Genomic DNA, 26,451 nt, shown 5'->3' with positions numbered 1-26,451 from the left:
AGAGTCAATGTGGAGGCTATTTACATGGGGGTACCAGGAGTCTGAGGTAATATCACATGTGGAGGCAGTGATATGGGGGTACAGGTTAGGGGTACATGTAGGTACCGAGTCAATGTGCCAGGGGTACAGGTTAGTCTGGGAAATATGTACATGTAGGTAGGGGTACAGTGACTATGGGGGTACAGGGCAGTCTGGGTAATATGTACATGTAGGTAGGGGTATAGTGACTATAGGGGTACAGGTTAGTCTGGGTAATATGTAGATGTAGGTAGGGGTACAGTGACTATGGGGGTACAGGGCAGTCTGGGTAATATGTACATGTAGGTAGGGGTACAGTGACTATAGGGGTACAGGTTAGTCTGGGTAATATGTACATGTAGGTAGGGGTACAGTGACTATGGGGTACAGGTTAGTCTGGGTAATATGTACAAGTAGGTAGGGGTACAGGGCAGTCTGGGTAATATGTACATGTAGGTAGGGGTACAGTGGGTACAGGGCAGTCTGGGTAATATGTACATGTAGGTAGGGGTACAGGTTAGTCTGGGTAATATGTACATGTAGGTAGGGTACAGTGACTATGGGGGTACAGGGCAGTCTGGGTAATATGTACATGTAGGTAGTGGGGTACAGGGCAGTCTGGGTAATATGTACATGTAGGTAGGGTACAGTGAGGGGTACAGGGCAGTCTGGGTAATATGTACATGTAGGTAGGGGTACAGTGACTATTGGGGTACAGGTTAGTCTGGGTAATATGTACATGTAGGTAGGGGTACAGGGCAGTCTGGGTAATATGTACATGTAGGTAGGGGTACAGTGACTAATGGGGGTACAGGTTAGTCTGGGTAATATGTACATGTAGGTAGGGGTGACAGGGCAGTCTGGGTAATATGTACATGTAGGTAGGGGTACAGTGACTAATGGGGGTACAGGGCAGTCTGGGTAATATGTACATGTAGGTAGGGGTACAGTGACTAATGGGGGTACAGGTTAGTCTGGGTAATATGTACATGTAGGTAGGGGTACAGGGCAATCTGGGTAATATGTACATGTAGGTAGGGGTACAGTGACTAATGGGGGTACAGGGCAGTCTGGGTAATATGTACATGTAGGTAGGGTACAGTGCATGTAATGGGGGTACAGGTTAGTCTGGGTAATATGTACATGTAGGTAAGGGGTACAGGTTAGTCTGGGTAATATGTACATGTAGGTAGGGGTACAGTGACTATGGGGTACAGGTTAGTCTGGGTAATATGTACATGTAGGTAGGGGTACAGTGACTATGGGGGTACAGGTTAGTCTGGGTAATATGTACATGTAGGTAGGGGTACAGTGACTATGGGGGTACAGGTTAGTCTGGGTAATATGTACATGTAGGTCTAGTAATATGTACAGTGACTATGGGGGTACAGGTTAGTCTGGGTAATATGTACATGTAGGTAGGGGTACAGTGACTATGGGGGTACAGGTTAGTCTGGGTAATATGTACATGTAGGTAGGGTACAGTGACTATGGGGGTACAGGTTAGTCTTGGTAATATGTACATGTAGGTAGGGTACAGTGACTATGGGGGTACAGGTTAGTCTGGGTAATATGTACATGTAGGTAGGGGTACAGTGACTATGGGGGTACAGGTTAGTCTGGGTAATATGTACATGTAGGTAGGGGTACAGTGACTATGGGGGTACAGGTTAGTCTGGGTAATATGTACATGTAGGTAGTGGTACAGTGACTATGGGGGTACAGGTTAGTCTGGGTAATATGTACATGTAGGTAGGGGTACAGGGCAGTCTGGGTAATATGTACATGTAGGTAGGGGTACAGTGACTAATGGGGGTACAGGTTAGTCTGGGTAATATGTACATGTAGGTAGGGGTACAGTGACTATGGGGGTACAGGTTAGTCTGGGTAATATGTACACATAGGTAGGTACAGTGACTATGGGGGTACAGGGCAGTCTGGGTAATATGTACATGTAGGTAGGGGTACAGTGACTAATGGGGGTACAGGTTAGTCTGGGTAATATGTTCATGTAGGTAGGGGTACAGTGCAGTCTGGGTAATATGTACATGTAGGTAGGGGTACAGTGACTAATGGGGGTACAGGGCAGTCTGGGTAATATGTACATGTAGGTAGGGGTACAGTGACTAATGGGGGTACAGGTTAGTCTGGGTAATATGTACATGTACAGTGTAGGGGTACAGGGCAGTCTGGGTAATATGTACATGTAGGTAGGGGTACAGTGACTAATGGGGGTACAGGGCAGTCTGGGTAATATGTGCATGTAGGTAGGGGTACAGTGACTAATGGGGGTACAGGTTAGTCTGGGTAATATGTACATGTAGGTAGGGGTACAGGGCAGTCTGGGTAATATGTACATGTAGGTACAGTGGTACAGGGCAGTCTGGGTAATATGTACATGTAGGTAGGGGTACAGTGACTATGGGGGTACAGGGCAGTCTGGGTAATATGTACATGTAGGTAGGGGTACAGTGACTAATGGGGGTACAGGTTAGTCTGGGTAATATGTACATGTAGGTAGGGGTACAGTGACTATGGGGGTACAGGTTAGTCTGGGTAATATGTACATGTAGGTAGGGGTACAGTGACTATGGGGGTACAGGTTAGTCTGGGTAATATGTACATGTAGGTAGGGGTACAGGTTAGTCTGGGTAATATGTACATGTAGGTAGGGGTACAGTGACTATGGGGGTACAGGTTAGTCTGGGTAATATGTACATGTAGGTAGGGGTACAGTGACTATGCACCCAGACCCGCTTCAATATCTTCTTCTTCTTCTTTGGTGGGTATTAGGGCTACATCCTGAAAAGTTGTTCCTGTATTTATGTAAACAGAATCCAAAACAGAAATGGGAAAACAAAATTTTCTGACATCCTCTAACGTCCTAGTAGCAGGACAATCTTCACCATGTTACATAATCACCACAGTTCACAAATGACACCTTTCTCTATTGCAGGGAAAGGCTTTGATTCCTTATCTGTGGCCCATGTTACTGGTGACAGTGTGGAAGTTTTGCAGCCAGTCAGGGTGACTGACTCACATGCGGTGGTGGACATCACAGACCTTTCCTTTTGGGGCCTGCTATCCTACATATTCTCATCCTCAGTGGAAGGCCAAGTGTTGCTGTTCCACAAACCACAACTTCGCAAGTCAACTCTGAACGTACATTTACTTCCAGTGAACGTGCCTGTCATTGAGGTACAAAAACCCTTACATTCAGTATAAGGACACTTTTGTTGCTAAAATGAATCTGAAAGTCACTTTAGGCAGTAAAATGTGTAATTTGTCTCTCCTCTGATAGTCGAAGGACCCTTATTGATAGTCTGCTCTCTTGCAGGTGGAGAAGCTACAGCGGGCCTGCAGATACATTCAGATCGCCTCAAACTGCCCGCTTACCTGTGGGGAAACATACAAACTCTGCTGTGATTCTGCCATGAAAAACAAGATACAACCATTGGTACAATAAATCCCTTTTTCCCCCATGTTTTTAGCAGACATAATCCTGGATCATGTGAATGTGACATTGTCGTACCATAATGGTGTGTGATTTTGAAATGTGAGCTGTACTGAATGCCAGTTGGTGGAGACATAACATTGACTTTGACTTTGTTTCAGAAGGAAACGTTTCACCGTGACTACGGCCCCAACCACCACCCCACCTTCCAGGTGTTCCTGGAGGCTGGCACAGAGGATGTGGAGCTTAGGCTTCTGAAGAGAGGGGATGAGGAGGTATGGATACGCCAAGTGCCACTAACCGGTAAGTTGCTATTTAAACCCATCCAGTCCCTTTACTGTGTTACTTACTCTGTGGCTGTCACATATCTATAGTGTAGATCGTATCTATATCTATAGTGTGGATCAGGTATCTTCCATCACAAGTACATATTTGGCAAATGTATCTCTTACTTTTCCCTGCCCCCCAGATACCCCCCCGGATACTGCATTGATTGGTGGGCAGGAGGTCGATGCTATGGAGCAGCTGAAGTCTGTGAGGCAGAAGTTTGCGGAAACGGTATCAGAGCCTATAACTAAATGTCTCCTGGACGGGCTCCTGCAGAAGAATGTGATCAATGATTATGAAATGGAGTCAGTAAACGTAAACGCTGAGAGGGCAGACAAGGCACGCGCCATCATCAAAATGGTGCTTAAAAAAGGACCTTCGGCATGTTTGACAATGAAAACACTTCTGTGGGAATTAGACCAATTCTTATGCTCAGACCTGGGTTTGAGCTAGAACACTGTTGGAGAATGAGACAACTTGTTGAGTATACCCATCTCCCGGCATGAGTCTCTTGGCAAACAGTTACAGATGTAAGATCTTAATTTGACCACCTCTGTTGCAGAACTGTCCTTTAAAACTTGAAGTGTATTTTATGTTTAAAAAAGCTTCTAAAGTTTGTAATTTCCAAATTTCAGACTTGATTTTACCTTGTGTATTAACCTCTACAAAATGTACTTTAAATGTCCATTAATATAATATAATATATTAATATTAATATAATATGATATTTCACATTTCTTGTTGCTGCAGGATTATTTTCCTGCTGTTGGAGACTGGCTCAAATTAAAAGAGGTTAAGGATCTGTCCCTTTTTTTCCAATTTTCGCTTTAAATGACATACCCAAATCTAATTGAGGGTAGCTCAGGTCCTGAAGCTAAGATATGCATTATCTTGGTACCATTTGAAAGGAAACACTTTGAGGTTTGTGGAAATGTGAAATGAATGGAGGAGAATATAACACATTAGATCTGGTAAAAGATCATACAAGAAAAAAACAACTGCTTTTTTGTACCATCATCTGTGAAATGCAAGAGAAAGGCCATAATGTACTATTCTAGCCCAGGTGCAATTTAGATGTTGGCCACTAGATGGCATCAGTGTGTGTGAAAAGTGTTAGACTGGTCCAAAATGAACCATTGCATTTTTGTTGCAAATGTTGTATCAAGACTGCCCAAATGTGCCTAATTTGTTTATTCATAATTTTTCATGTTCACAACTGTGTACTCTCCTCAAACAATAGCATGGTATTCTTTCATTGTAATAGCACCTATAAATTGGACAGTGCAGTTAGGTTAGCAATAATTTAAACTTTCTGCCAATATCCGATATGTCAATGTCCTCGGAAATGTTCTTGTTACTTACAACCTCATGCTAATCGCATTAGCCTACGTTAGCTCAACCGTCCAGCAGGGGACCCACCAATCCCAAATCAGTTTTAAGATCCTACATCTGTTCACAGAGATGTCATCACCCGGACTCGCAGAATACCACTTCACATTCAACACTGTACTGAGACAAAACTCTGTTAACAATGTTAACATGTTTAAGAACGCCTGCTAAATGGCCAAAGTATACATTTTTTAAAAGTTGGAACTGTATTGTTGGAAGTCTTTAACAAAATGTACAAATTGTAAACAATCAACATGGAAGTTGTTAAAATGAACAGTTGGTCATTAGCCGTTTACCAGCTCTTGTGGTATATCCGTGCGAGCCAGTGCATGCTAGCACTAGAGAAACTTGAAAAATGTTAGTATCAACATTGACTCAACACGCGATTCTGTAAATAAGAACGTCTGGCTGACATTTTGTATATTGTTCAATTCCAGCCAACCAAAATGAACCACATTTATAAGGAAACATTGTATTGTTATTAAAGTGAATATTGATAATGTATTTTATTTTATTTTTTACTTATGTTTGTGAATTGGAGGCCTGCATGAAAATGTTTTTTATTTTCTTACAATAGATCCTAGTGCTCGATACACTACGTTTATGAATGTTCTCTCACATGCTGTAAATAAAAATGATAAAGAAATGTAATCATCGAATATTGTAAGAGCTTTCATTGTCTGCTTATATGCCCTCTTTATTTATCCTACAGTTCTGACTTGGTGTACAGGGAGAACACTGTAAGAACGGCCCATGTTCTGAATTCTGTTGCAGTACAACACAAAAGTTCTAAACAAATAGTTATATTGACTATGTCTGTCCTAGCTCGCTCACTAATGTCTTAATCGAAATTACGGATTGCCTCTTATCCGCTCGTTGTTCCCTTACGCCATAGTTTGTACATCTCAGTTGTCATTAGAAAGCACATTTGTTTAAACAAGTCAGCCATATCAGCTATGTTTTTTTTAAAGGCAGTAAATGAGGCTGAATGAACTGTTTCGCTGCCAGACAAGGCTCCGCTGATAGCCAGTTGTTGCAGTGGTAAGGTGTTGGGACTGCTGTTGGGACAGCTTTATGTAGGGCACACAGGACTCCGGCCCATACTCCATACCTCACAGACCAGTGCGCCATAACCAATCAGAGCTGCAGTATCCCTATATGCAAATCGACCATTGCCATATATGGATCTGTGCCGTTAACTTTGAAATGGACCCGTTTACAGCGTCATTAGTAGATGCACTTGTTTGTTTGGAAATCAAAGCGAGAGCAGCATGTAGCCACGGGTGCACATTTTGTTCACATCCTTTGCTGGTTAGTGAGCTTTCAGCCCAGTTATAGGTCATTTGTAGTCAACAATGGGGGAGTGATTGTTTCCTACAAGAGCACAAAACGTGTGCATTTCTAGACATCTTTGAAAAGTGAGTCAGGTAAAGAGATTTGTTTTGTCTTAAAGGGACAGTGTTGTATTTTGAGACAGGCGATAAGCTAAGTAGCCGATAGGCAGAGGGAAACACGATTTGTCTGATTCTCTCTAATAACGGTATGGGAATAATGATGCATTTAATTTTACATTATCAGTGAGTTCCTTGTCTGAAGGACAAGTGGATTAACAGCTTAATGTCAAGCCCTTCATGTTTTTTTCATAAGTCTCATGGAATGTAGGCCTACATTGAAAACCACTCATTGGCTGCTACTGTAGGCTGAATGATCAAACAGCTATTTCCATGTTAAAATGTTTTGGGATGCAATTTCTGCATTTATTTTGATGGAAGGCCACTCTGGTAGTCCTACATTATAATCAAATAGCCACAATAGCCTACTTGACCACTGTTAAAACTGTGACATAAATTGGGTAAAGCCTCACTGTAAAAGCACAATGGAAGTTGCACAGAAATTTCACAATGTTTAAGTCTGCTCTCAGCTGACCTGGAATTTGCTCAGGGACATTTTTTTGTGTGAACATTAGCTACACGATGTAGGGATGTAGGGATGTAGGGGTGTAGGGGTGTAGGGATGTAGGGATGTAAGGGTGTAGGGGTGTAACTATTGCAGGGTTGGAGTGAGCCGGTCGCATCCGCGCTTCGGTCTGCAGGTTGTATAACTTTTTCATTACATTTCATTACATTTCATTATAGTACAACGGTCTGATTTGTCTAATCTTAGCAATTTCTTCTTAGCTAGCTACATAGCCGTCGTTGTATCAAAGATAATTGCGTAATTATCGTATTTCGTCGTCCTCCTATCTGCCCAACACGTTCACCGTCTACCGTAGCACTGTAGTAACTATCATACTCAACTGAACGACTTGATTAGTGTAGTGTTAGCTAGCTACATATTTGTCTTTGCTGTCTTCGTATCCAAGATAATTGTGTAGTTTAGAGCGTGGAGTCTTAGAGTGATAATTGCGTTATTATCGTATTTCGTCGTCCTCCTATCTGCCTAGCAGCTAGGCAGCTAGCATACGTTCACCGGCTACCGTAGCACTGTAGTAACTATCACACTCAACTGAACGACTTGATTAGTAGTATTAGCTAGCTACATAGTTGTCTTTGCTGTCTTCGTATCCAAGATAATTGTGTAGTTTAGAGTGTGTAGTCTTAGAGTGATTATCTTAATTTACCGAGGTTAGCTAGCCAGCTATTTTGTTGTCCTTAATGTAGGAGACACTCCTAGCTAGCCAACAGCCAGCCAACGTCTACTGAATAGAACTTTCGCATTCCGGTCGCATTCCGCTTCGCTCCACAGGTAGTATCACATTTTCATTTCATTTCATTACAGTCCCAACGGTGTGATTTGTTTGATCGTAGCTAGCTACATAGCTAGCTACATAGCCGTCTTTGTTTCAAAGATAATTGTGTAGTCTAGAGCGATTTTCTAGGTTAGCTAGCCAGCTATTGTCGTTCTCCTAACGCAACGTAACGTAACCAACACTTCTAGCTAGCCAGCTAGCCCCCGAATAGCAGCATTGTAGAAACTTCACACTCAACGGAACGACTTGATTAGGGTAGTGTCAACAACGCAGCTAGCCTACCTCAGCAGTACTGTATCATTTTAATCATTTTAGTCAATTAGATTCTTGCTACGTAAGCTTAACTTTCTGAACATTCGAGACGTGTCGTCCACTTGTCATTCCAATCTCCTCTGCATTTAGCGTAGCCTCTTCTGTAGCCTGTCAACTATGTGTCTGTCTATCCCTGTTCTCTCCTCTCTGCACAGACCATACAAACGCTCCACACCGCATGGCCGCGGCCACCCTAATCTGGTGGTCCCAGCGCGCACGACCCACGTGGAGTTCCAGGTCTCCGGTAGCCTCTGGAACTGCCGATCTGCGGCCAACAAGGCAGAGTTCATCTCAGCCTATGCCTCCCTCCAGTCCCTCGACTTCTTGGCACTGACGGAAACATGGATCACCACAGACAACACCGCTACTCCTACTGCTCTCTCTTCGTCCGCCTACGTGCTCTCGCACACCCCGAGAGCTTCTGGTCAGCGGGGTGGTGGCACCGGGATCCTCATCTCTCCCAAGTGGTCATTCTCTCTTTCTCCCCTTACCCATCTGTCTATCGCCTCCTTTGAATTCCATGCTGTCACAGTTACCAGCCCTTTCAAGCTTAACATCCTTATCATTTATCGCCCTCCAGGTTCCCTCGGAGAGTTCATCAATGAGCTTGATGCCTTGATAAGCTCCTTTCCTGAGGACGGCTCACCTCTCACAGTTCTGGGCGACTTTAACCTCCCCACGTCTACCTTTGACTCATTCCTCTCTGCCTCCTTCTTTCCACTCCTCTCCTCTTTTGACCTCACCCTCTCACCTTCCCCCTACTCACAAGGCAGGCAATACGCTCGACCTCATCTTTACTAGATGCTGTTCTTCCACTAACCTCATTGCAACTCCCCTCCAAGTCTCCGACCACTACCTTGTATCCTTTTCCCTCTCGCTCTCATCCAACACTTCCCACACTGCCCCTACTCGGATGGTATCGCGTCGTCCCAACCGTCGCTCTCTCTCCCCCGCTTCTCTCTCCTCTTCCATCCTATCATCTCTTCCCTCTGCTCAAACCTTCTCCAACCTATCTCCTGATTCTGCCTCCTCAACCCTCCTCTCCTCCCTTTCTGCATCCTTTGACTCTCTATGTCCCCTATCCTCCAGGCCGGCTCGGTCCTCCCCTCCCGCTCCGTGGCTCGACGACTCATTGCGAGCTCACAGAACAGGGCTCCGGGCAGCCGAGCGGAAATGGAGGAAAACTCGCCTCCCTGCGGACCTGGCATCCTTTCACTCCCTCCTCTCTACATTTTCCTCCTCTGTCTCTGCTGCTAAAGCCACTTTCTACCACTCTAAATTCCAAGCATCTGCCTCTAACCCTAGGAAGCTCTTTGCCACCTTCTCCTCCCTCTTCCTCCCCCTCCCCCTCCTCCCTCTCTGCAGATGACTTCGTCAACCATTTTGAAAAGAAGGTCGACGACATCCGATCCTCGTTTGCTAAGTCAAACGACACCGCTGGTTCTGCTCACACTGCCCTACCCTGTGCTCTGACCTCTTTCTCCCCTCTCTCTCCAGATGACATCTCGCGTCTTGTGACGGCCGGCCGCCCAACAACCTGCCCGCTTGACCCTATCCCCTCCTCTCTTCTCCAGACCATCTCCGGTGACCTTCTCCCTTACCTCACCTCGCTCATCAACTCATCCCTGACCGCTGGCTACGTCCCTCCCGTCTTCAAGAGAGCGAGAGTTGCACCCTTCTGAAAAAACCTACACTCGATCCCTCCGATGTCAACAACTACAGACCAGTATCCCTTCTTTCTTTTCTCTCCAAAACTCTTGAACGTGCCGTCCTTGGCCAGCTCTCCCGCTATCTCTCTCAGAATGACCTTCTTGATCCAAATCAGTCAGGTTTCAAGACTAGTCATTCAACTGAGACTGCTCTTCTCTGTATCACGGAGGCACTCCGCACTGCTAAAGCTAACTCTCTCTCCTCTGCTCTCATCCTTCTAGACCTATCGGCTGCCTTCGATACTGTGAACCATCAGATCCTCCTCTCCACCCTCTCCGAGTTGGGCATCTCCGGCGCGGCCCACGCTTGGATTGCGTCCTACCTGACAGGTCGCTCCTACCAGGTGGCGTGGCGAGAATCTGTCTCCTCACCACGCGCTCTCACCACTGGTGTCCCCCAGGGCTCTGTTCTAGGCCCTCTCCTATTCTCGCTATACACCAAGTCACTTGGCTCTGTCATAACCTCACATGGTCTCTCCTATCATTGCTATGCAGACGACACACAATTAATCTTCTCCTTTCCCCCTCTGATGACCAGGTGGCGAATCGCATCTCTGCATGTCTGGCAGACATATCAGTGTGGATGACGGATCACCACCTCAAGCTGAACCTCGGCAAGACGGAGCTGCTCTTCCTCCCGGGGAAGGACTGCCCGTTCCATGATCTCGCCATCACGGTTGACAACTCCATCGTGTCCTCCTCCCAGAGCGCTAAGAACCTTGGCGTGATCCTGGACAACACCCTGTCGTTCTCAACTAACATCAAGGCGGTGGCCCGTTCCTGTAGGTTCATGCTCTACAACATCCGCAGAGTACGACCCTGCCTCACACAGGAAGCGGCGCAGGTCCTAATCCAGGCACTTGTCATCTCCCGTCTGGATTACTGCAACTCGCTGTTGGCTGGGCTCCCTGCCTGTGCCATTAAACCCCTACAACTCATCCAGAACGCCGCAGCCCGTCTGGTGTTCAACCTTCCCAAGTTCTCTCACGTCACCCCGCTCCTCCGCTCTCTCCACTGGCTTCCAGTTGAAGCTCGCATCCGCTACAAGACCATGGTGCTTGCCTACGGAGCTGTGAGGGGAACGGCACCTCAGTACCTCCAGGCTCTGATCAGGCCCTACACCCAAACAAGGGCACTGCGTTCATCCACCTCTGGCCTGCTCGCCTCCCTACCACTGAGGAAGTACAGTTCCCGCTCAGCCCAGTCAAAACTGTTCGCTGCTCTGGCCCCCCAATGGTGGAACAAACTCCCTCACGACGTCAGGACAGCGGAGTCAATCACCACCTTCCGGAGACACCTGAAACCCCACCTCTTTAAGGAATACCTAGGATAGGATAAAGTAATCCTTCTCACCCCCCTCCCCCTTAAAAGACCTAGATGCACTATTGTAAAGTGGCTGTTCCACTGGATGTCATAAGGTGAAAGCACCAATTTGTAAGTCGCTCTGGATAAGAGCGTCTGCTAAATGACTTAAATGTAATGTAAATGTAGGGATGTAGGGGTGTAGGGATGTAGGGATGTAGGGGTGTAGGGATGTAGGGGTGTAGGGGTGTAGGGATGTAGGGGTGTAGGGGTGTAGGGGTGTAGGGGTGCAGGGATGAAGGGATGTAGGGGTGGGATGAATGTAGGGGTGCAGGGATGTAGGGATGTAGGGGTGCAGGGATGTAGGGATGTAGGGGTGTAGGTAGGGATGTAGGAATGTAGGGGTGTAGGGGTGTAGGGATGTAGGGTGTAGGGGTGTAGGGGTGTAGGGGTGTAGGGATGTAGGGGTGTAGGGATGTAGGGATGTAGATGGGTGTAGGGATGCAGGGATGTAGGGTGTAGGGATGTAGGGATGTAGGGATGTAGGGATGTAGGATGTAGGGATGTAGGGTTGTAGGGTGTGGGGTTTTAGGGATGTAGGGATGTAGGGATGTAGGGGTGTAGGGAGGGTAGGGATGTAGGGATGTAGGGATGTAGGGGTGCAGGGATGTGGGATGTGGGGGATGTAGGGGGATGTAGATGGGGGTGTAGGGATGTAGGGATGTAGGGTGAGGGGTGTAGGGATGCAGGGGTGTAGGGATGTAGGGATGCAGGGTGTAGGGGTGTAGGGGTGTAGGGATGTAGGGATAGGGGTGTAGGGGTGTAGGGATGTAGGGGTGTAGGGATGCAGGGTAAAGGAGGGCAGGTGTAGGGACGTAGGGATGTAGGGGTGCAGGGGTGTAGGGATGTAGGGATGTAGGGTGTAGGGATGTAGGGATGTAGGGATGTAGGGTAGGGATAGGGATGTGTGTAGGGATGTAGGGATGTAGGGGTGTAGGGATGTAGGGGTGTAGGGATGTAGGGATGTGGGGTGGGATGTAGGGATTTAGGGGATGCAGGGACGCAGGGAGGGGTGTAGGGGTGTAGATGGGTGTAGGGGTGTAGGGATGTAGGGATGTAGGGGACGCAGGAGTGCAGGGATGTAGGGGTGTAGGGGGTGTAGGGGTGTAGGGATGTAGGGGCAGGGGTAAAGGGGTGTAGGGACAGGGATGTAGGGGTGTAGGGATGTAGGGGTGCAGGGATGTAGGGGTGTAGGGATGTAGGGTGTAGGGATGTAGGGGTGTAGGGATGTAGGGGATGCAGGGGTGCAGGGGGTGTAGGTGTCAGGGATGTAGGGATGTAGGGATGCAGGGATGCAGGGGTGTAGGGGTGTAGGGGTGTAGGGTGTAGGGTGTGGGTGGGGTGCAGGGGTGTAGGGAGGGATGTAGGGGTGCAGGGTGTAGGGAGTGCAGGGGTGTAGGGGTGTAGGGGTGCAGGGTAAGGGATGTAGTAGGATGTAGGGGTGTAGGGTGTAGGGATGTATTGGGGTGTAGGATGTAGGGGTGTAGGGTGTAGGGATGTAGGGGTGTAGGGTGTAGGGGTGTAGGGATGTAGGGATGTAGGGATGTAGGGGTGTGGGGTGGGTGCAGGGGTGCAGGGGTGCAGGGGTGTAAAGTGTAGCAGGATGTAGGGGTGTAGGGGTGTAGGGGGGTAGGGGCAGGGGTGTAGGGATGTAGGGGTGCAGGGGCAGGGATGTAGGGTGTAGGGTGTAGGGTGCAGGGGTGTAGGGGCAGGGCAGGGTGCAGGGATGTAGGGGTGCAGGTGGGGTGTAGGGGTGCAGGGTGTAGGGGTGTAGGGTGTAGGGATGTAGGGTTGTAGGGGGTGCAGGGGTGCAGGGGTGTAGGGGTGTAGGGGTGTAGGGGTGTAGGGATGTAGGGATGTAGGGGTGTAAAGGGTGTAAAAGTGTAGGGGTGTAGGGGTGTAGGGATGTAAGGATGTAGGGTGTAGGGGTGTAGGGTGTAGGGTGTAGGGATGTAGGGGTGTAGGTGTGTAGGGGTGTAGGGGTGTAGGGGTGTAGGGATGTAGGGATGTAGGGATGTAGGGATGTAGGGGTGTAGGCGTGTAGGGATGTAGGGGTGTAGGGATGTAGGGAGCAACAAGGGCTGAATCTCAATCCGGACACTTTGAGCACTCCATCACTCGATATGCGTATTCACGAGTCAGTTGAGTCAAGTCATTGAGGGCTCCACTGCGCACTTTGAAAACCTCTTTATCGAATGGGCATCCTATGGACTCAGCGGCCTTGGCAGCATCTTAGCATGTTACCTAGCAACAACATAGCAACTGAAATGGCTAACCAAACCCTAGCTAAAACTCTGTTCAAATATAAGTATGCTTAGCATAGTTTTCTGAGTATAGTTTTACTCAAAATGTTCTCTAAATGGAGTTTGGAAAATAATATATATATATGCATTACCTCAACAAGACCTTTCTATGTATTTTAACATTTTTATTTAACCTTTATTTAACTCGGTATGAGCTGTGTGTTTTGTCACACAACACAATGCCATAGATGTCTCAGGTTTTGAGGGAGCGTGAAATTGGCATGCTGACAGAAGGAATGTCCACCTGAGCCGTTGCCAGAGAATTTAATGTTAATTTCTCTACCGTAAGCCGCCTTCAACGTAATTTGGTAGTACGCCCTACTGGCCTCGCAACCACAGACCACGTGTATGGCGTTCTGTGGGCATGCGTTTTGCTGATGTCAGCATTGTGAAGAGTGCCCCATGGTGGCGGTGGGGTTATGGTATGGGGCAGGCATAAGCTACAGACAACAAACACAATTGCATTTTATCAAAGGCAATTTGAATGCACAGAGATACCGTGACGAGATCCTGAGGCCCATTGTCATGCCATTAATCCGCAGTCATCATCATCTCATGATAATGCATGGCGTCATGTCGCAAGGATCTGTATGCAATTCCCGGAAGCTGAAAATGCCCCAGTTCTCGCATATTTGGGATGCTCTGGATGGACGTGTACAACAGCGTGTTCCAGTTCCCGCCAATATCCCAAAACTTCTCACAGCCATTGAAGAAGAGAGGGACAACATTCCACAGGCCACAATCAGCAGCCTCATCAACTCTATGTGAAGGAGATGTGACGTGCTGCATGAGGCAAATGGTGGTCACACCAGAAACTGACAGGTTTTATGATCCAAGCCCCAACTTTTTTTTTTATCTGAATGCCCAGTCATGTGAAATCCATAGATTTAGGGCCTAATAAATGTATTTAAATTGACTGATTTCTTTATATGAACTGTAACTCAGTAAAATCATTGAAATTGTTGCATGTTGCGTTTATATTTGTTTTCAGTGTAGCTAACTAGCTAGCTAGGTTCACGTTAGCTCCAGCTTGCCGTTGAACGTTACTAACGTTAAGTGGCTTAACGTTAACCTAGCTATCTAGCTAAGTGGCTTAACGTTAGCCTAGCTATCTAGCTAAGTGGCTTAACGTTAACAAAGCTATCTAGCTAAGTGGCTTAATGTTAACCTAGCTATCTAGCTAAGTGGCTTAACGTTAACCTAGCTATCTAGCTAAGTGGCTTAACGTTAACCTAGCTATCTAGCTAAGTGGCTTAACGTTAACATAGCTATCTAGCTAAGTGGCTTAACGTTAACCTAGCTATCTAGCTAAGTGGCTTAGCGTTAACCTAGCTATCTAGCTAAGTGGCTTAACGTTAACCTAGCTATCTAGCTAAGTGGCTTAACGTTAACCTAGCAAGTGGCTTAACGTGAACCTAGCTATCTAGCTAAGTGGCTTAACGTTAACCTAGCTATCTAGCTAAGTGGCTTAACGTTAACCTAGCTATCTAGCTAAGTGGCTTAACGTTAACCTAGCTATCTAGCTAAGTGGCTTAACGTTAACCTAGCTATCTAGCTAAGTGGCTTAGCGTTAACCTAGCTATCTAGCTAAGTGGCTTAACGTTAACCTAGCTATCTAGCTAAGTGGCTTAACGTTAACTAGCTATCTAGCAAGTGGCTTAACGTGAACCCAGCTATCTAGCTAAGTGGCTTAACGTTAACCTAGCTATCTAGCTAAGTGGCTTAACGTTAACCTAGCTATCTAGCTAAGTGGCTTAACGTTAACCTAGCTATCTAGCTAAGTGGCTTAACGTTAACCTAGCTATCTAGCTAAGTGGCTTAACGTTAACCTAGCTATCTAGCTAAGTGGCTTAACGTTAACCTAGCTATCTAGCTAAGTGGCTTAACGTTAACCTAGCTATCTAGCTAAGTGGCTTAACGTTAACCTAGCTATCTAGCTAAGTGGCTTAACGTGAACCTAGCTATCTAGCTAAGTGGCTTAACGTTAACCTAGCTATCTAGCTAAGTGGCTTAACGTGAACCTAGCTATCTAGCTAAGTGGCTTAACGTTAACCTAGCTATCTAGCTTAAGTGGCTTAACGTTAACCTAGCTATCTAGCTAAGTGGCTTAACGTTAACCTAGCTATCTAGCTAAGTGGCTTAACGTTAACCTAGCTATCTAGCTAAGTGGCTTAACGTTAACCTAGCTATCTAGCTAAGTGGCTTAACGTTAACCTAGCTATCTAGCTAAGTGGCTTAACGTTAACATAGCTATCTAGCTATGTGGCTTAACGTTAACATAGCTATCTAGCTAAGTGGCTTAACGTTAGCTAGCTAGCTACACAACATTAGCTGAGTAACGTTAGTCATCTAGCAATGTCTTATATAGCTAGCTAATTCAATACTAAACACATTTTGTTGTCAACATCGCACGGACTGACAAGCAAACTTTCACCCTGATAAGGTTGAGGGTGGAGAATATAACTGGTTCCACTGGCTGCAGAACTGCGTCTACTCTGGGCTTTGACTAGTTGTGCCTAGTAGCTAGCTAGTAGTAACGTTAATGGATTCGCCACTGTTGTTCATTGTACATATCTTAAAAGATCCTTCTATGGACCTAATAAAAGAAGTGCAGCTGGTGGGGCTAGTGTCTGGCAAGCAGAATAGCAAGAAATGGGAGAATTTAAAGAGGAAGTACCAGCCAGGGGACCAGCCAGGAGACAAGCCAGGGGACCAGTGAGTGGACCAGCCAGGGGACCAGTGAGTGGACCAGCCAGGGGACCAGTGAGTGGACCAGACAGGGGACCAGTGAGTGGACCAGACAGGGGACCAGGGAGTGGACCAGCCAGGTGACCAGTGAGTGGACCAGACAGGGGACCAGTGAGTGGACCAGCCAGGGGACCAGTGAGTGGACCAGCCAGGGGAACAGTGAGTGGACCAGCCAGGGGACCAGCCAGGGGATCAGTGAGTGGACCAGACAGGGGACCAGGGAGTGGACCAGCCAGGTGACCAGTGAGTGGACCAGACAGGGGACCAGTGAGTGGACCAGCCAGGGGACCAGTGAGTGGACCAGCCAGGGGACCAGTGAGTGGACCAGCCAGGGGACCAGCCAGGGGATCAGTGAGTGGACCAGCCATGGGACCAGCCAGGAGACAAGCCAGGAGACAAGCCAGGAGACCAGCCAGGGGACCAGCCTTGGGACCAGCCAGGGGACCAGCCAGAAGACCAGTGAGTGGACCAGCCAGGGGACCAGCTAGGGGACCAGCCAGGGGACCAGCCAGGAGTCCAATGAGTGGACCAGTCAGGGGACCAGCCAGGGGACCAGCCAGAAGACCAGTGAGTGGACCAGCCAGGGGACCAGCTAGGGGACCAGCCAGGGGACCAGCCAGGAGTCCAATGAGTGGACCAGCCAGGGGACCAGTGAGTGGACCAGACAGGGGACCAGTGAGTGGACCAGACAGGGGACCAGGGAGTGGACCAGTCAGGTGACCAGTGAGTGGACCAGACAGGGGACCAGTGAGTGGACCAGCCAGGGGACCAGTGAGTGGACCAGCCAGGGGACCAGTGAGTGGACCAGCCAGGGGACCAGCCAGGTGACCAGTGAGTGGACCAGACAGGGGACCAGTGAGTGGACCAGCCAGGGGACCAGTGAGTGGACCAGCCAGGGGACCAGTGAGTGGACCAGCCAGGGGACCAGCCAGGGGATCAGTGAGTGGACCAGCCATGGGACCAGCCAGGAGACAAGCCAGGGGACCAGCCAGGGGACCAGCCAGGAGACAAGCCAGGAGACCAGCCAGGGGACCAGCCAGAAGACCAGTGAGTGGACCAGCCAGGGGACCAGCTAGGAGACCAGCCAGGGGACCAGCCAGGAGTCCAATGAGTGGACCAGTCAGGGGACCAGTCAGGGGACCAGCCAGGGGACCAGCCAGAAGACCAGTGAGTGGACCAGCCAGGGGACCAGCTAGGGGACCAGCCAGGGGACCAGCCAGGAGTCCAATGAGTGGACCAGCCAGGGGACCAGTGAGTGGACCAGCCAGGGGACCAGCCAGGGGATCAGTGAGTGGACCAGCCATGGGACCAGCCAGGAGACAAGCCAGGGGACCAGCCAGGGGACCAGCCAGGAGACAAACTAGGAGACCAGCCAGGAGACCAGCCAGGGGACCAGCCTTGGGACCAGCCAGGGGACCAGCCAGAAGACCAGCCAGGGGACCAGCCAGCCAATGAGTGGACCAGCCAGGGGACCAGCCAGGGGAGTGGACCAGACAGGGGACCAGCCAGGGGACCAGCAGGGGACCAGCCAGGGGACCAGCCAGGGGACCAGCCAGACCAGCCAGGAGTCCAATGAGTGGACCAGCCAGGGGACCAGTCAGGGGACCAGCCAGGGGACCAGCCAGGGTGGACAGTGTGGACCAGCCAGGGGACCAGCCAGGAGACCAGCCAGGGACCAGTGAGTGCACCAGCCAGGGGACCAGGGAGTGGACCAGCCAGGGGACCAGCCAGTGGACCAGCCAGGAGACAAGCCCGGGGACCAGCCAAGGGACTAGCCAGGAGATCAGCCAGGGGACCACCCAGGGGACAAGCCAGGAGACCAGCCAGGGGACCAGTGAGTGGACCAGCCAGGGGACCAGCCAGGGGACCAGTGAGTGGACCAGCCAGGGGACCAGTCAGGGGACCAGTGAGTGGACCAGCCAGGGGACCAGCCAGGGACCAGCCAAGGGACCAGTGAGTGGACCAGCCAGGGGACCAGCCAGGGGACCAATGAGTGGACCAGACAGGGGACCAGGGAGTGGACCAGCCAGGGGACCAGCCAGGGGACCAGTGAGTGGACCAGCCAGGGGACCAGCCAGGGGACCAGCCAGGGGACCAGTGAGTGGACAAGCCAGGGGACCAGTGAGTGGACCAGCCAGGGGACCAGCCAGGGGAACAGTGAGTGGACCAGCCAGGGGACCAGGGAGTGGACCAGCCAGGGGACCAGCCAAGGGACCAGTGAGTGGACCAGCCAGGGGAGAAAATATTAATGGAATGAATTATAATTAAATGAAAAGAAAGTATTAAAGTAATGTATAGCCTACTAAATCAACTCTGGTCTCATTGTCAAATATTTTCCAGTTATCTTTCTTTGACCACTAGATGTCCTCAGTCATATTCAGATCAATGGTTCAGATACATATTGATTGATGTGTCAAGCATTGTGGGGGTGTTGGTAAATCATACAGTATTGAAAGGAGTTGTGCACACGCTAAGAGTTTTAACATTTATTACAAATCAAACAGTTTTTAAAAATATGAATGATTAAAACACTTTTTTTGATGAATGTTTTTTATTTTGATTAATGATTCATTTTTTTTATTATTAATGACTGAAATCAGAGTATAGGTTAAAGGGATGTCTTTGTCAAGAACTTCATTGCAAAATGAGGGCACATGTTTACCATTGAGGCATGTATGATGTAGAGATTAAATCGAGTGATATTAACACACAAATAGACAAGACAAATAAGACCTTTCTATCAAACAAACAATTGGTGAGAAACACTCAGGTGATACAATGACAAGGAACTGATTGCTGATCATAAAATAAATAACAAAGAACTGATGACCTAAATAGTTAGAAAATATAGCTGTTTTAAAAGACAGCTATTTATGAAGGAGGGAGAGTGAGAGAAGAGGGAGTGAGAGGGAGAGAGAGAAGAGGGAGAGAGGGAGAGAAGAGGGAGAGAGAGAGAGAGAAGAGGGGGGAGAGGGAGAGAGGAGGGAGAGAAAAGGGAGAGAGGAGGGAGAGAAAATGGGAGAGAAGAGGGAGAGAAGAGGAGAGAGGGGGAGAGAAGAAGGAGAGAGAGGGGGAGAGAGGGGGAGAGAAGAGGGAGGGAGAGAGGGGGAGAGAAGGAGGGAGAGAGAGGGGGAGAAGAGGGAGAGAAGAGGGGGAGAAGAGGTAGAGAGAGGGAGAGAGGGGGAGAGAAGGTGAGAGAAGAGGGAGAGAGGGGGAGAGAGAGGGAGAGAAGAGGGAGAGAGGGGGAGAGAGGGGGAGAGAAGAGGGAGAGGCTGGAGAGAAGGGGAGAGAGGTGGAGAGAAGAGGGAGAGAAGAGGAGAGAAGGGAGAGAGAAAGGGGTGAGACTAAGCAGTGACCAGCTGGTGTAGAGACTTCTCCTGCCAGTCTCTGGCTCCTCTCCAGCATCGGGTGATGGACTCACGATGCCATCCCTCCAACATGTTCCTATGTGTGGGACACATACCGCCACAACCTCGGAGAAGAAGAGGACTCGCACCTCCAAAACCTTGGAAGAAAGTAGTGCCACCTGGTTTTTATCCGCCCAAACGATCACTCCACCACATTGCAAGTTCTTGTATGTTCTTGACCTGTATGTCGAGGACAGGAGAGGACAATAGAGGAGAGGAGAATAGAGGAGAGGAGAGGAGAATAGAGGAGAGGAGAATAGAGGAGAGGAGAATAGAGGAGAGGAGAATAGAGGAGAGGAGAGGAGAGGAGAGGAGAATAGATGAGAGGAGAATAGAGGAGAGGAGAACAGAGGAGAGGAGAGGACAGAGAATAGAATAGAGAGAGAGAGAACAGAGGACAATAGAGAGAGAGAGGAGAATAGAGGATATTAGAGGACAGGAGAGGAGAATAGAGGAGAGGAGAATAGAGGATATTAGAGGACAGGAGAGGAGAATAGAGGAGAGGAGAATAGAGGATATTAGAGGACAGGAGAGGAGAATAGAGGAGAGGAGAATAGAGGAGAGGAGAATAGAGGAGAGAATAATGGAGGAGAGGAGAATAGAGGAGGGAGAATAGTGGTGAGGAGAGGAGAATAGAGGAGAGGCTAATGGGAGGAGAGGAGAATAGAGGAGAAGAGAATAGTGGAGAGGAGAGGAGAATAGAGGAGAGAATAATGGAGGAGAGGAGAATAGAGGAAGGCCAATAGTGGTGAGGAGAGGAGAATAGAGGAGAGGCTAATGGGAGGAGAGGAGAATAGAGGAGAAGAGAATAGTGGAGATGAGAGGAGAATAGAGGAGAGAATAATGGAGGAGAGGGAGAATAGAGGAGAGGAGAACAGAGGACAATAGTGGAGAGGAGAGGACAGGAGGGAGAATAGAGGAGAGGAGAACAGAGGAGAGGAGAATAGAATAGAGGAGAATAGAGGGAGAGAATAATGGAGGAGAGGAGAATAGAGGAGGGAGAATAGTGGTGAGGAGAGGAGAATAGAGGAGAAGAGAATAGTGGAGAGGAGAGGAGAATAGAGGAGAGGCTAATGGGAGGAGAGGAGAATAGAGGAGAAGAGAATAGTGGAGAGGAGAGGAGAATAGAGGAGAGAATAATGGAGGAGAATAGAGGAGAGGAGAATAGTGGAGAGGAGAATAGAGGAGAATAGAATAGTGGAGAGGAGAGGAGAATAGAGGAGAGAATAATGGAGGAGAGGAGAGACAATAGTGGAGAGGAGAGGAGAATAGAGGAGAGAATAATGGAGGAGAGGAGAATAGAGGAGAGGAGAATAGAGGAGAGGAGAGGAGAAGTAGAGGAGAGGAGAATGGAGGAGAGAATAATGGAGGAGAGGAGAATAGAGGAGGAGAGGAGAATAGAGAGAGGAGAGAGAGAATAGAGGAGAGGTAATAGAGGAGAATAGAGGAGAGGGTAACCTCCAAAACCTTGGAAGAAAGTAGTGCCACCTGGTTTTTATCCGCCCAAACGATCACTCCACCACATTGCAAGTTCTTGTATGTTCTTGACCTGTATGTCCTTGTATGTCCTTGACCTGTATGTCCTTGACCTGTATGTCCCTGTATGTCCTTGACCTGTATGTCCTTGACCTGTATGTCCTTGACCTGTATGTCCTTGACCTGTATGTCCTTGTATGTCCTTGACCTGTATGTCCTTGACCTGTATGTCCTTGTATGTCCTTGACCTGTATGTCCTTGTATGTCCTTGACCTGTATGTCCTTGACCTGTATGTCCTTGACCTGTATGTCCTTGTATGTCCTTGACCTGTATGTCCTTGACCTGTATGTTCTTGCATGTCCTTGACCTGTATGTCCTTGTATGTCCTTGACCTGTATGTCCTTGTATGTCCTTGACCTGTATGTCCTTGACCTGTATGTTCTTGTATGTCCTTGACCTGTATGTCCTTGACCTGTATGTCCCTGTATGTCCTTGACCTATATGTCCTTGTATGTCCTTGACCTGTATGTCCTTGTATGTCCTTGACCTGTATGTCCTTGACCTGTATGTCCTTGACCTGTATGTCCTTGTATGTCCTTGTATGTCCTTGACCTGTATGTCCTTGTATGTCCTTGTATGTCCTTGACCTGTATGTCCTTGTATGTCCATGACCTGTATGTCCTTGACCTGTATGTCCTTGTATGTCCTTGTATGTCCTTGACCTGTATGTCCTTGACCTGTATGTCCTTGACCTGTATGTCCTTGTATGTCCTTGTATGTCCAGGTCAGGGATCATCCTGCCTGATGTGCGGATCACCTGGAACATGATCAAGGTAAACCTCAGGTGTGATCATATTGATCAAACCAAAACAAATTATAAATATTTTTTTTAACAAAACTATAACTACAAAACAGGTGATCAGATGTTATCTAGCTGTACTATATGGTAATAGGAACAATATGAAATGGCTTGTTCGTTCTCGCTATGTGAAAATAAAAGTGAGGTGATTTGTTGCTCTCGAGAACAGAATGTTTTTGTTAGATGGTACGGCTCGCAGGAAGTTTGCAAATGGATTTCAAATTTTGGAATATTGATAATTGGCAGTTTAGGATGTCAATTACACATCATTTCAATGCTCATTTTGGCCAAAACACTCTGCAGACTCGGGTGATGAACACATTAGCAAGTGGCCACTCAATAAAGGGCTTGGGGGTTTTGGTTGAGATTCAGTCAAGATGCTTTTGTTAATCTTAGTGCAGCAAACACGTCCTTCAGCTCATTTCTCATGATAATGACCTTGATTAGTTGAAACAAGAGTGGATGATTGGAGAGGAACTGGAAGGAGGACAGAGGAGAGGAGAATAAAGGATAATAGAGGAGATGAGAATAGAGGAGAATAGATGAGAGGAGAATAGAGGAGAGGGAGAATAGATGAGAATAGAGGAAAGGAGAATAGAGGAGAGGAGAATAGATGAGCGGAGAGGAGAATAGAGGAGAAGAGAATAGAGGAGAGGAGAATAGAGGAGAGGAGAACAGAGGAGAGGAGAATAGAGGATATTAGAGGACAGGAGAGGAGAATAGAGGAGAGGAGAATAGAGGAGAGGAGAATAGAGGAGAGAATAATGGAGGAGAGGAGAATAGAGGAGAGGAGAATAGAGGAGAGGAGAGGACAATAGTGGAGAGGAGAGGAGAATAGAGGAGAGGAGAGGAGAATAGATGAGAATAGAGGAAAGGAGAATAGAGGAGAGGAGAGGAGAATAGAGAGGAGAGGAGAATAGAGGAGAGGAGAGGAGAATAGATGAGAATAGAGGAGAGGAGAATAGAGGAGAGGAGAGGAGAATAGATGAGAATAGAGGAAAGGAGAATAGAGGAGAGGAGAAAAGAGGAGAGGAGAATAGATGAGAGAGAGGAGAATAGAGGAGAATAGAATAGAGGAGAGGAGAATAGAGGAGAGGAGAATAAAGGAGAGGAGAATAAAGTAGAATAGAGGAGAGGAGAATAGAGGAGAGAGGAGAATAGAGGAGAGGAGAATAGAGGAGAAGAGAATAGAGGAGAGGAGAATAAAGGAGAGGAGAATAGAGTAGAGGAGAATAGAGGACAGGAGAGAGAATAGAGGAGAGGAGAATAGAGTAGAGGAGAATAGAGGACATGAGAATAGAGGGAGGAGAATAGAGGAGAGGAGAATAGAGGAGAGGAGAGAGGACAATAGAGGAGAGAGAGGACAGGAGAGGAGAATGGAGGAGAATAGAGGAGAGGAGAACAGAGGAGAGAGAATAGTGGAGAGGAAAATAGAGAAGAGGAGAATAGAGGAGAGAAGAATGGAGGAGAGGAGAGGAGAACAGAGGACAATGGAGGAGAGGGAGAGGACAGGAGAGGAGAATAGAGGAGAGGAGAATAGAGGAGAGGAGAGGAGAATAGAGGAGAGGAGAATAGAGGAGAGGAGAATAGAGGAGAGGAGAATAGAGGAGAGGAGAGGAGAATAGATGAGAGGAGAATAGAGGAGAGGAGAATAGAGGAGAGGGAACAGAGGACAATAGAGGAGAGGAGAGGACAGAGAGGAGAATAGAGGAGAGGAGAACAGAGGAGAGGAGAATAGAGGAGAGGAGAGGACAGGAGAGGAGAATATAATAGAGGAGAGGAGAGGAGAACAGAGGAGAGGGGAATAGAGGATATTAGAGGACAGGAGAGGAGAATAGAGGAGAGGAGAATAGAGGATATTAGAGGACAGGAGAGGGAGAATAGAGGAGAGGAGAATAGAGGAGAGAATAATGGAGGAGAGGAGAATAGAGGAGGGGAGAATAGTGGTGAGAGAGGAGAATAGAGGAGAGGCTAATGGGAGGAGAGGAGAATAGAGGAGAAGAGAATAGTGGAGATGAGAGGAGAATAGAGGAGAGGCTAATGGGAGGAGAGGAGAATCCTTGAGAAGAGAATAGTGGAGATGAGAGGAGAATAGAGGAGAGGCTAATGGGAGGAGAGGAGAATAGAGGAGGAGAGAATAGTGGAGAGGAGAGGAGAATAGAGGAGAGGAGAATAGAGGAGAATAGAGGAGAGGAGATGAGAATAGAGGAGAATAGAGGAGAGGAGAATAGAGGAGAATAGAGGGAGAGGAGAGGAGAATAGAGGAGAATATAGGAGAGGATAATAGAGAAGAGGAGAGGACAGGAGAGGAGAATAGAGGAGAATAGAGGAGAGGAGAGGAGAATAGAGGGAGATGAGAATAGAGGGGAGGAGAATAGAGGAGAGGAGAATAGATGAGAGGAGAATAGAGGAGAGGCTAATGGGAGGAGAGGAGAATAGAGGAGAAGAGAATAGTGGATGAGAGGAGAATAGAGGAGAGAATAATGGAGGAGAGGAGAATAGAGGAGGGAGAATAGAGGGAGAGGAGAGGACAATAGTGGAGAGGAGAGGAGAATAGAGGAGAGAGAATAGAGGAGAGGAGAGGAGAATGAGGAGAATAGAGGAGAATAGAGGAGAATAGAGGAGAGGGTAATATAGGAGAGGATAATAGAGAAGAGGAGAGGACAGGAGAGGAGAATAGAGGAGAATAGAGGAGAGGAGAGGAGAATAGAGGAGATGAGAATAGAGGGGAGGAGAATAGAGGAGAGGAGAATAGAGGAGAGGAGAATAGAGGAGAGGAGAATAGAGGAGAGGAGAATAGATGACAATAGAGGAGAGGAGAGGAGAGGAGAATGGAGGGGAATAGAGGAGAGGAGAACAGAGGAGAGGAGAATAGTGGAGAGGAAAATAGAGAAGAGGAGAATAGACTATGAGAAGAATAGAGGAGAAGAGAGGAGAACAGAGGACAATAGAGGAGAGGAGAGGAGGAAGGAGAGGAGAATAGAGGGAGGAGAATAGAGGAGAGGAGAGGAGAATAGAGGAGAGGAGAATAGAGGAGAGGAGAATAGAGGAGAGGGGAATAGACAGAGGAGAATAGATTTTGGAGGAAGGAGACAGAGGAGAGTAGATGAGGAGAGGAGAATAGAGGAGAGGAGAATAAGGAGAGGAGAACAGAGGACAATAGAGGAGAGGAGAGGACAGGAGAGGAGAATAGAGGAGAGGAGAGGACAGGAGAGGAGAACAGAGGAGGAGAATAGTGGAGAGGAGAATAGAGAAGAGGAGAATAGAGGAGAGGAGAATAGAGGAGAGGAGAGGAGAGGAGAACAGAGGACAATAGAGGAGATGATAGGAGAATAGAGGATATTAGAGGACAGGAGAGGAGAATAGAGGAGAGGAGAATAGAGGAGAGGAGAATAGAGGAGAGAATAATGGAGGAGAGGAGAATAGAGGAGAGAATAATGGAGGAGAGGAGAATAGAGGAGAGGCTAATGGGAGGAGAGGAGAATAGAGGAGAGAATAATGGAGGAGAGGAGAATAGAGGAGAGAATAATGGAGGAGAGGAGAATAGAGGAGAGGAGAGGACAATAGTGGTGAGGAGAGGAGAATAGAGGAGAGGATAATGGGAGGAGAGGAGAATAGAGGAGAAGAGAATAGAGGAGAATAGAGGAGAGGTTAATAGAGGAGAATAGAAGAGAGGAGAGGAGAATAGTGGAGAGGAGAGGAGAATAGAGGAGAGGAGAATAGAGGAGAGGAGAATAGAGGAGAGGAGAACAGAGGAGAGGAGAATAGAGGAGAATAGATGAGAGGAGAATAGTGGAGAGGAGAGGAGAATAGAGGAGAGGAGAACAGAGGATAGGAGAGGAGAGGAAAGGAGAATAGAGGGAGAGGAGAATAGAGGAGAGGAGAATAGAGGAGATAAGAATAGTGGAGAGGAGAGGAGAATAGAGGAGAGGAGAATAGTGGAGAGGAGAGGAGAATAGAGGAGAGGAGAGAGGAGAGGAGAGGAAAGGAGAATAGTGGAGAGGAGAGTAGAATAGAGGAGAGGAGAATAGTGGAGAGAAGAATAGAGGAGAGGGAGGGGAGGAGAATAGAGGAGAATAGAGGAGAGGAGAGGAGAATAGAGGAGAGGAGAGGAGAATAGAGGAGAGGAAATGAGAATAGTGGAGAGGAGAGGAGAATAGATGAGAGTAGAATTGAATAGAGGAGAGGAGAATAGAGGAGAGGAGAATAGTGGAGAGGAGAATAGAGGAGAGGAGAGTAGTGGAGAGGAGAATAGAGGAGAGGAGAATAGTGGAGAGGAGAATAGAGGAGAGGAGAGTAGTGGAGAGGAGAGGAGAATAGAAGAGAGGTTATTAGAG

The 26,451-nt window shown here is 47.9% G+C and overlaps 1 protein-coding gene across 2 annotated transcripts in view; it reads left to right on the top strand.

Moving 5' to 3' along the window:
- The window catches only part of LOC115127383 (sterile alpha motif domain-containing protein 9-like), a 74,284-nt gene extending 68,437 nt beyond the window's left edge, over positions 1-5,847 (top strand). For both annotated transcript variants that reach the window (XM_065004944.1, XM_065004945.1), the window contains 4 exons: positions 2,975-3,216; positions 3,356-3,475; positions 3,634-3,775; positions 3,942-5,847. In XM_065004944.1, coding sequence (XP_064861016.1) covers positions 2,975-3,216; positions 3,356-3,475; positions 3,634-3,775; positions 3,942-4,252 — 815 coding nt within the window. In that variant the 3' untranslated portion in view covers positions 4,253-5,847. The remainder of the gene's footprint in view (positions 1-2,974; positions 3,217-3,355; positions 3,476-3,633; positions 3,776-3,941) is intronic.
- The last annotated feature ends 20,604 nt before the right edge of the window (positions 5,848-26,451 follow it).

Source organism: Oncorhynchus nerka, linkage group LG19, assembly GCF_034236695.1.
Source record: "Oncorhynchus nerka isolate Pitt River linkage group LG19, Oner_Uvic_2.0, whole genome shotgun sequence".
In the NCBI taxonomy this organism is placed as follows: Eukaryota; Metazoa; Chordata; class Actinopteri; order Salmoniformes; family Salmonidae; genus Oncorhynchus; species Oncorhynchus nerka.
The sequence above is the reverse complement of the archived record's forward strand: the minus strand, read 5'-3'. Positions and strand labels throughout refer to the sequence as shown.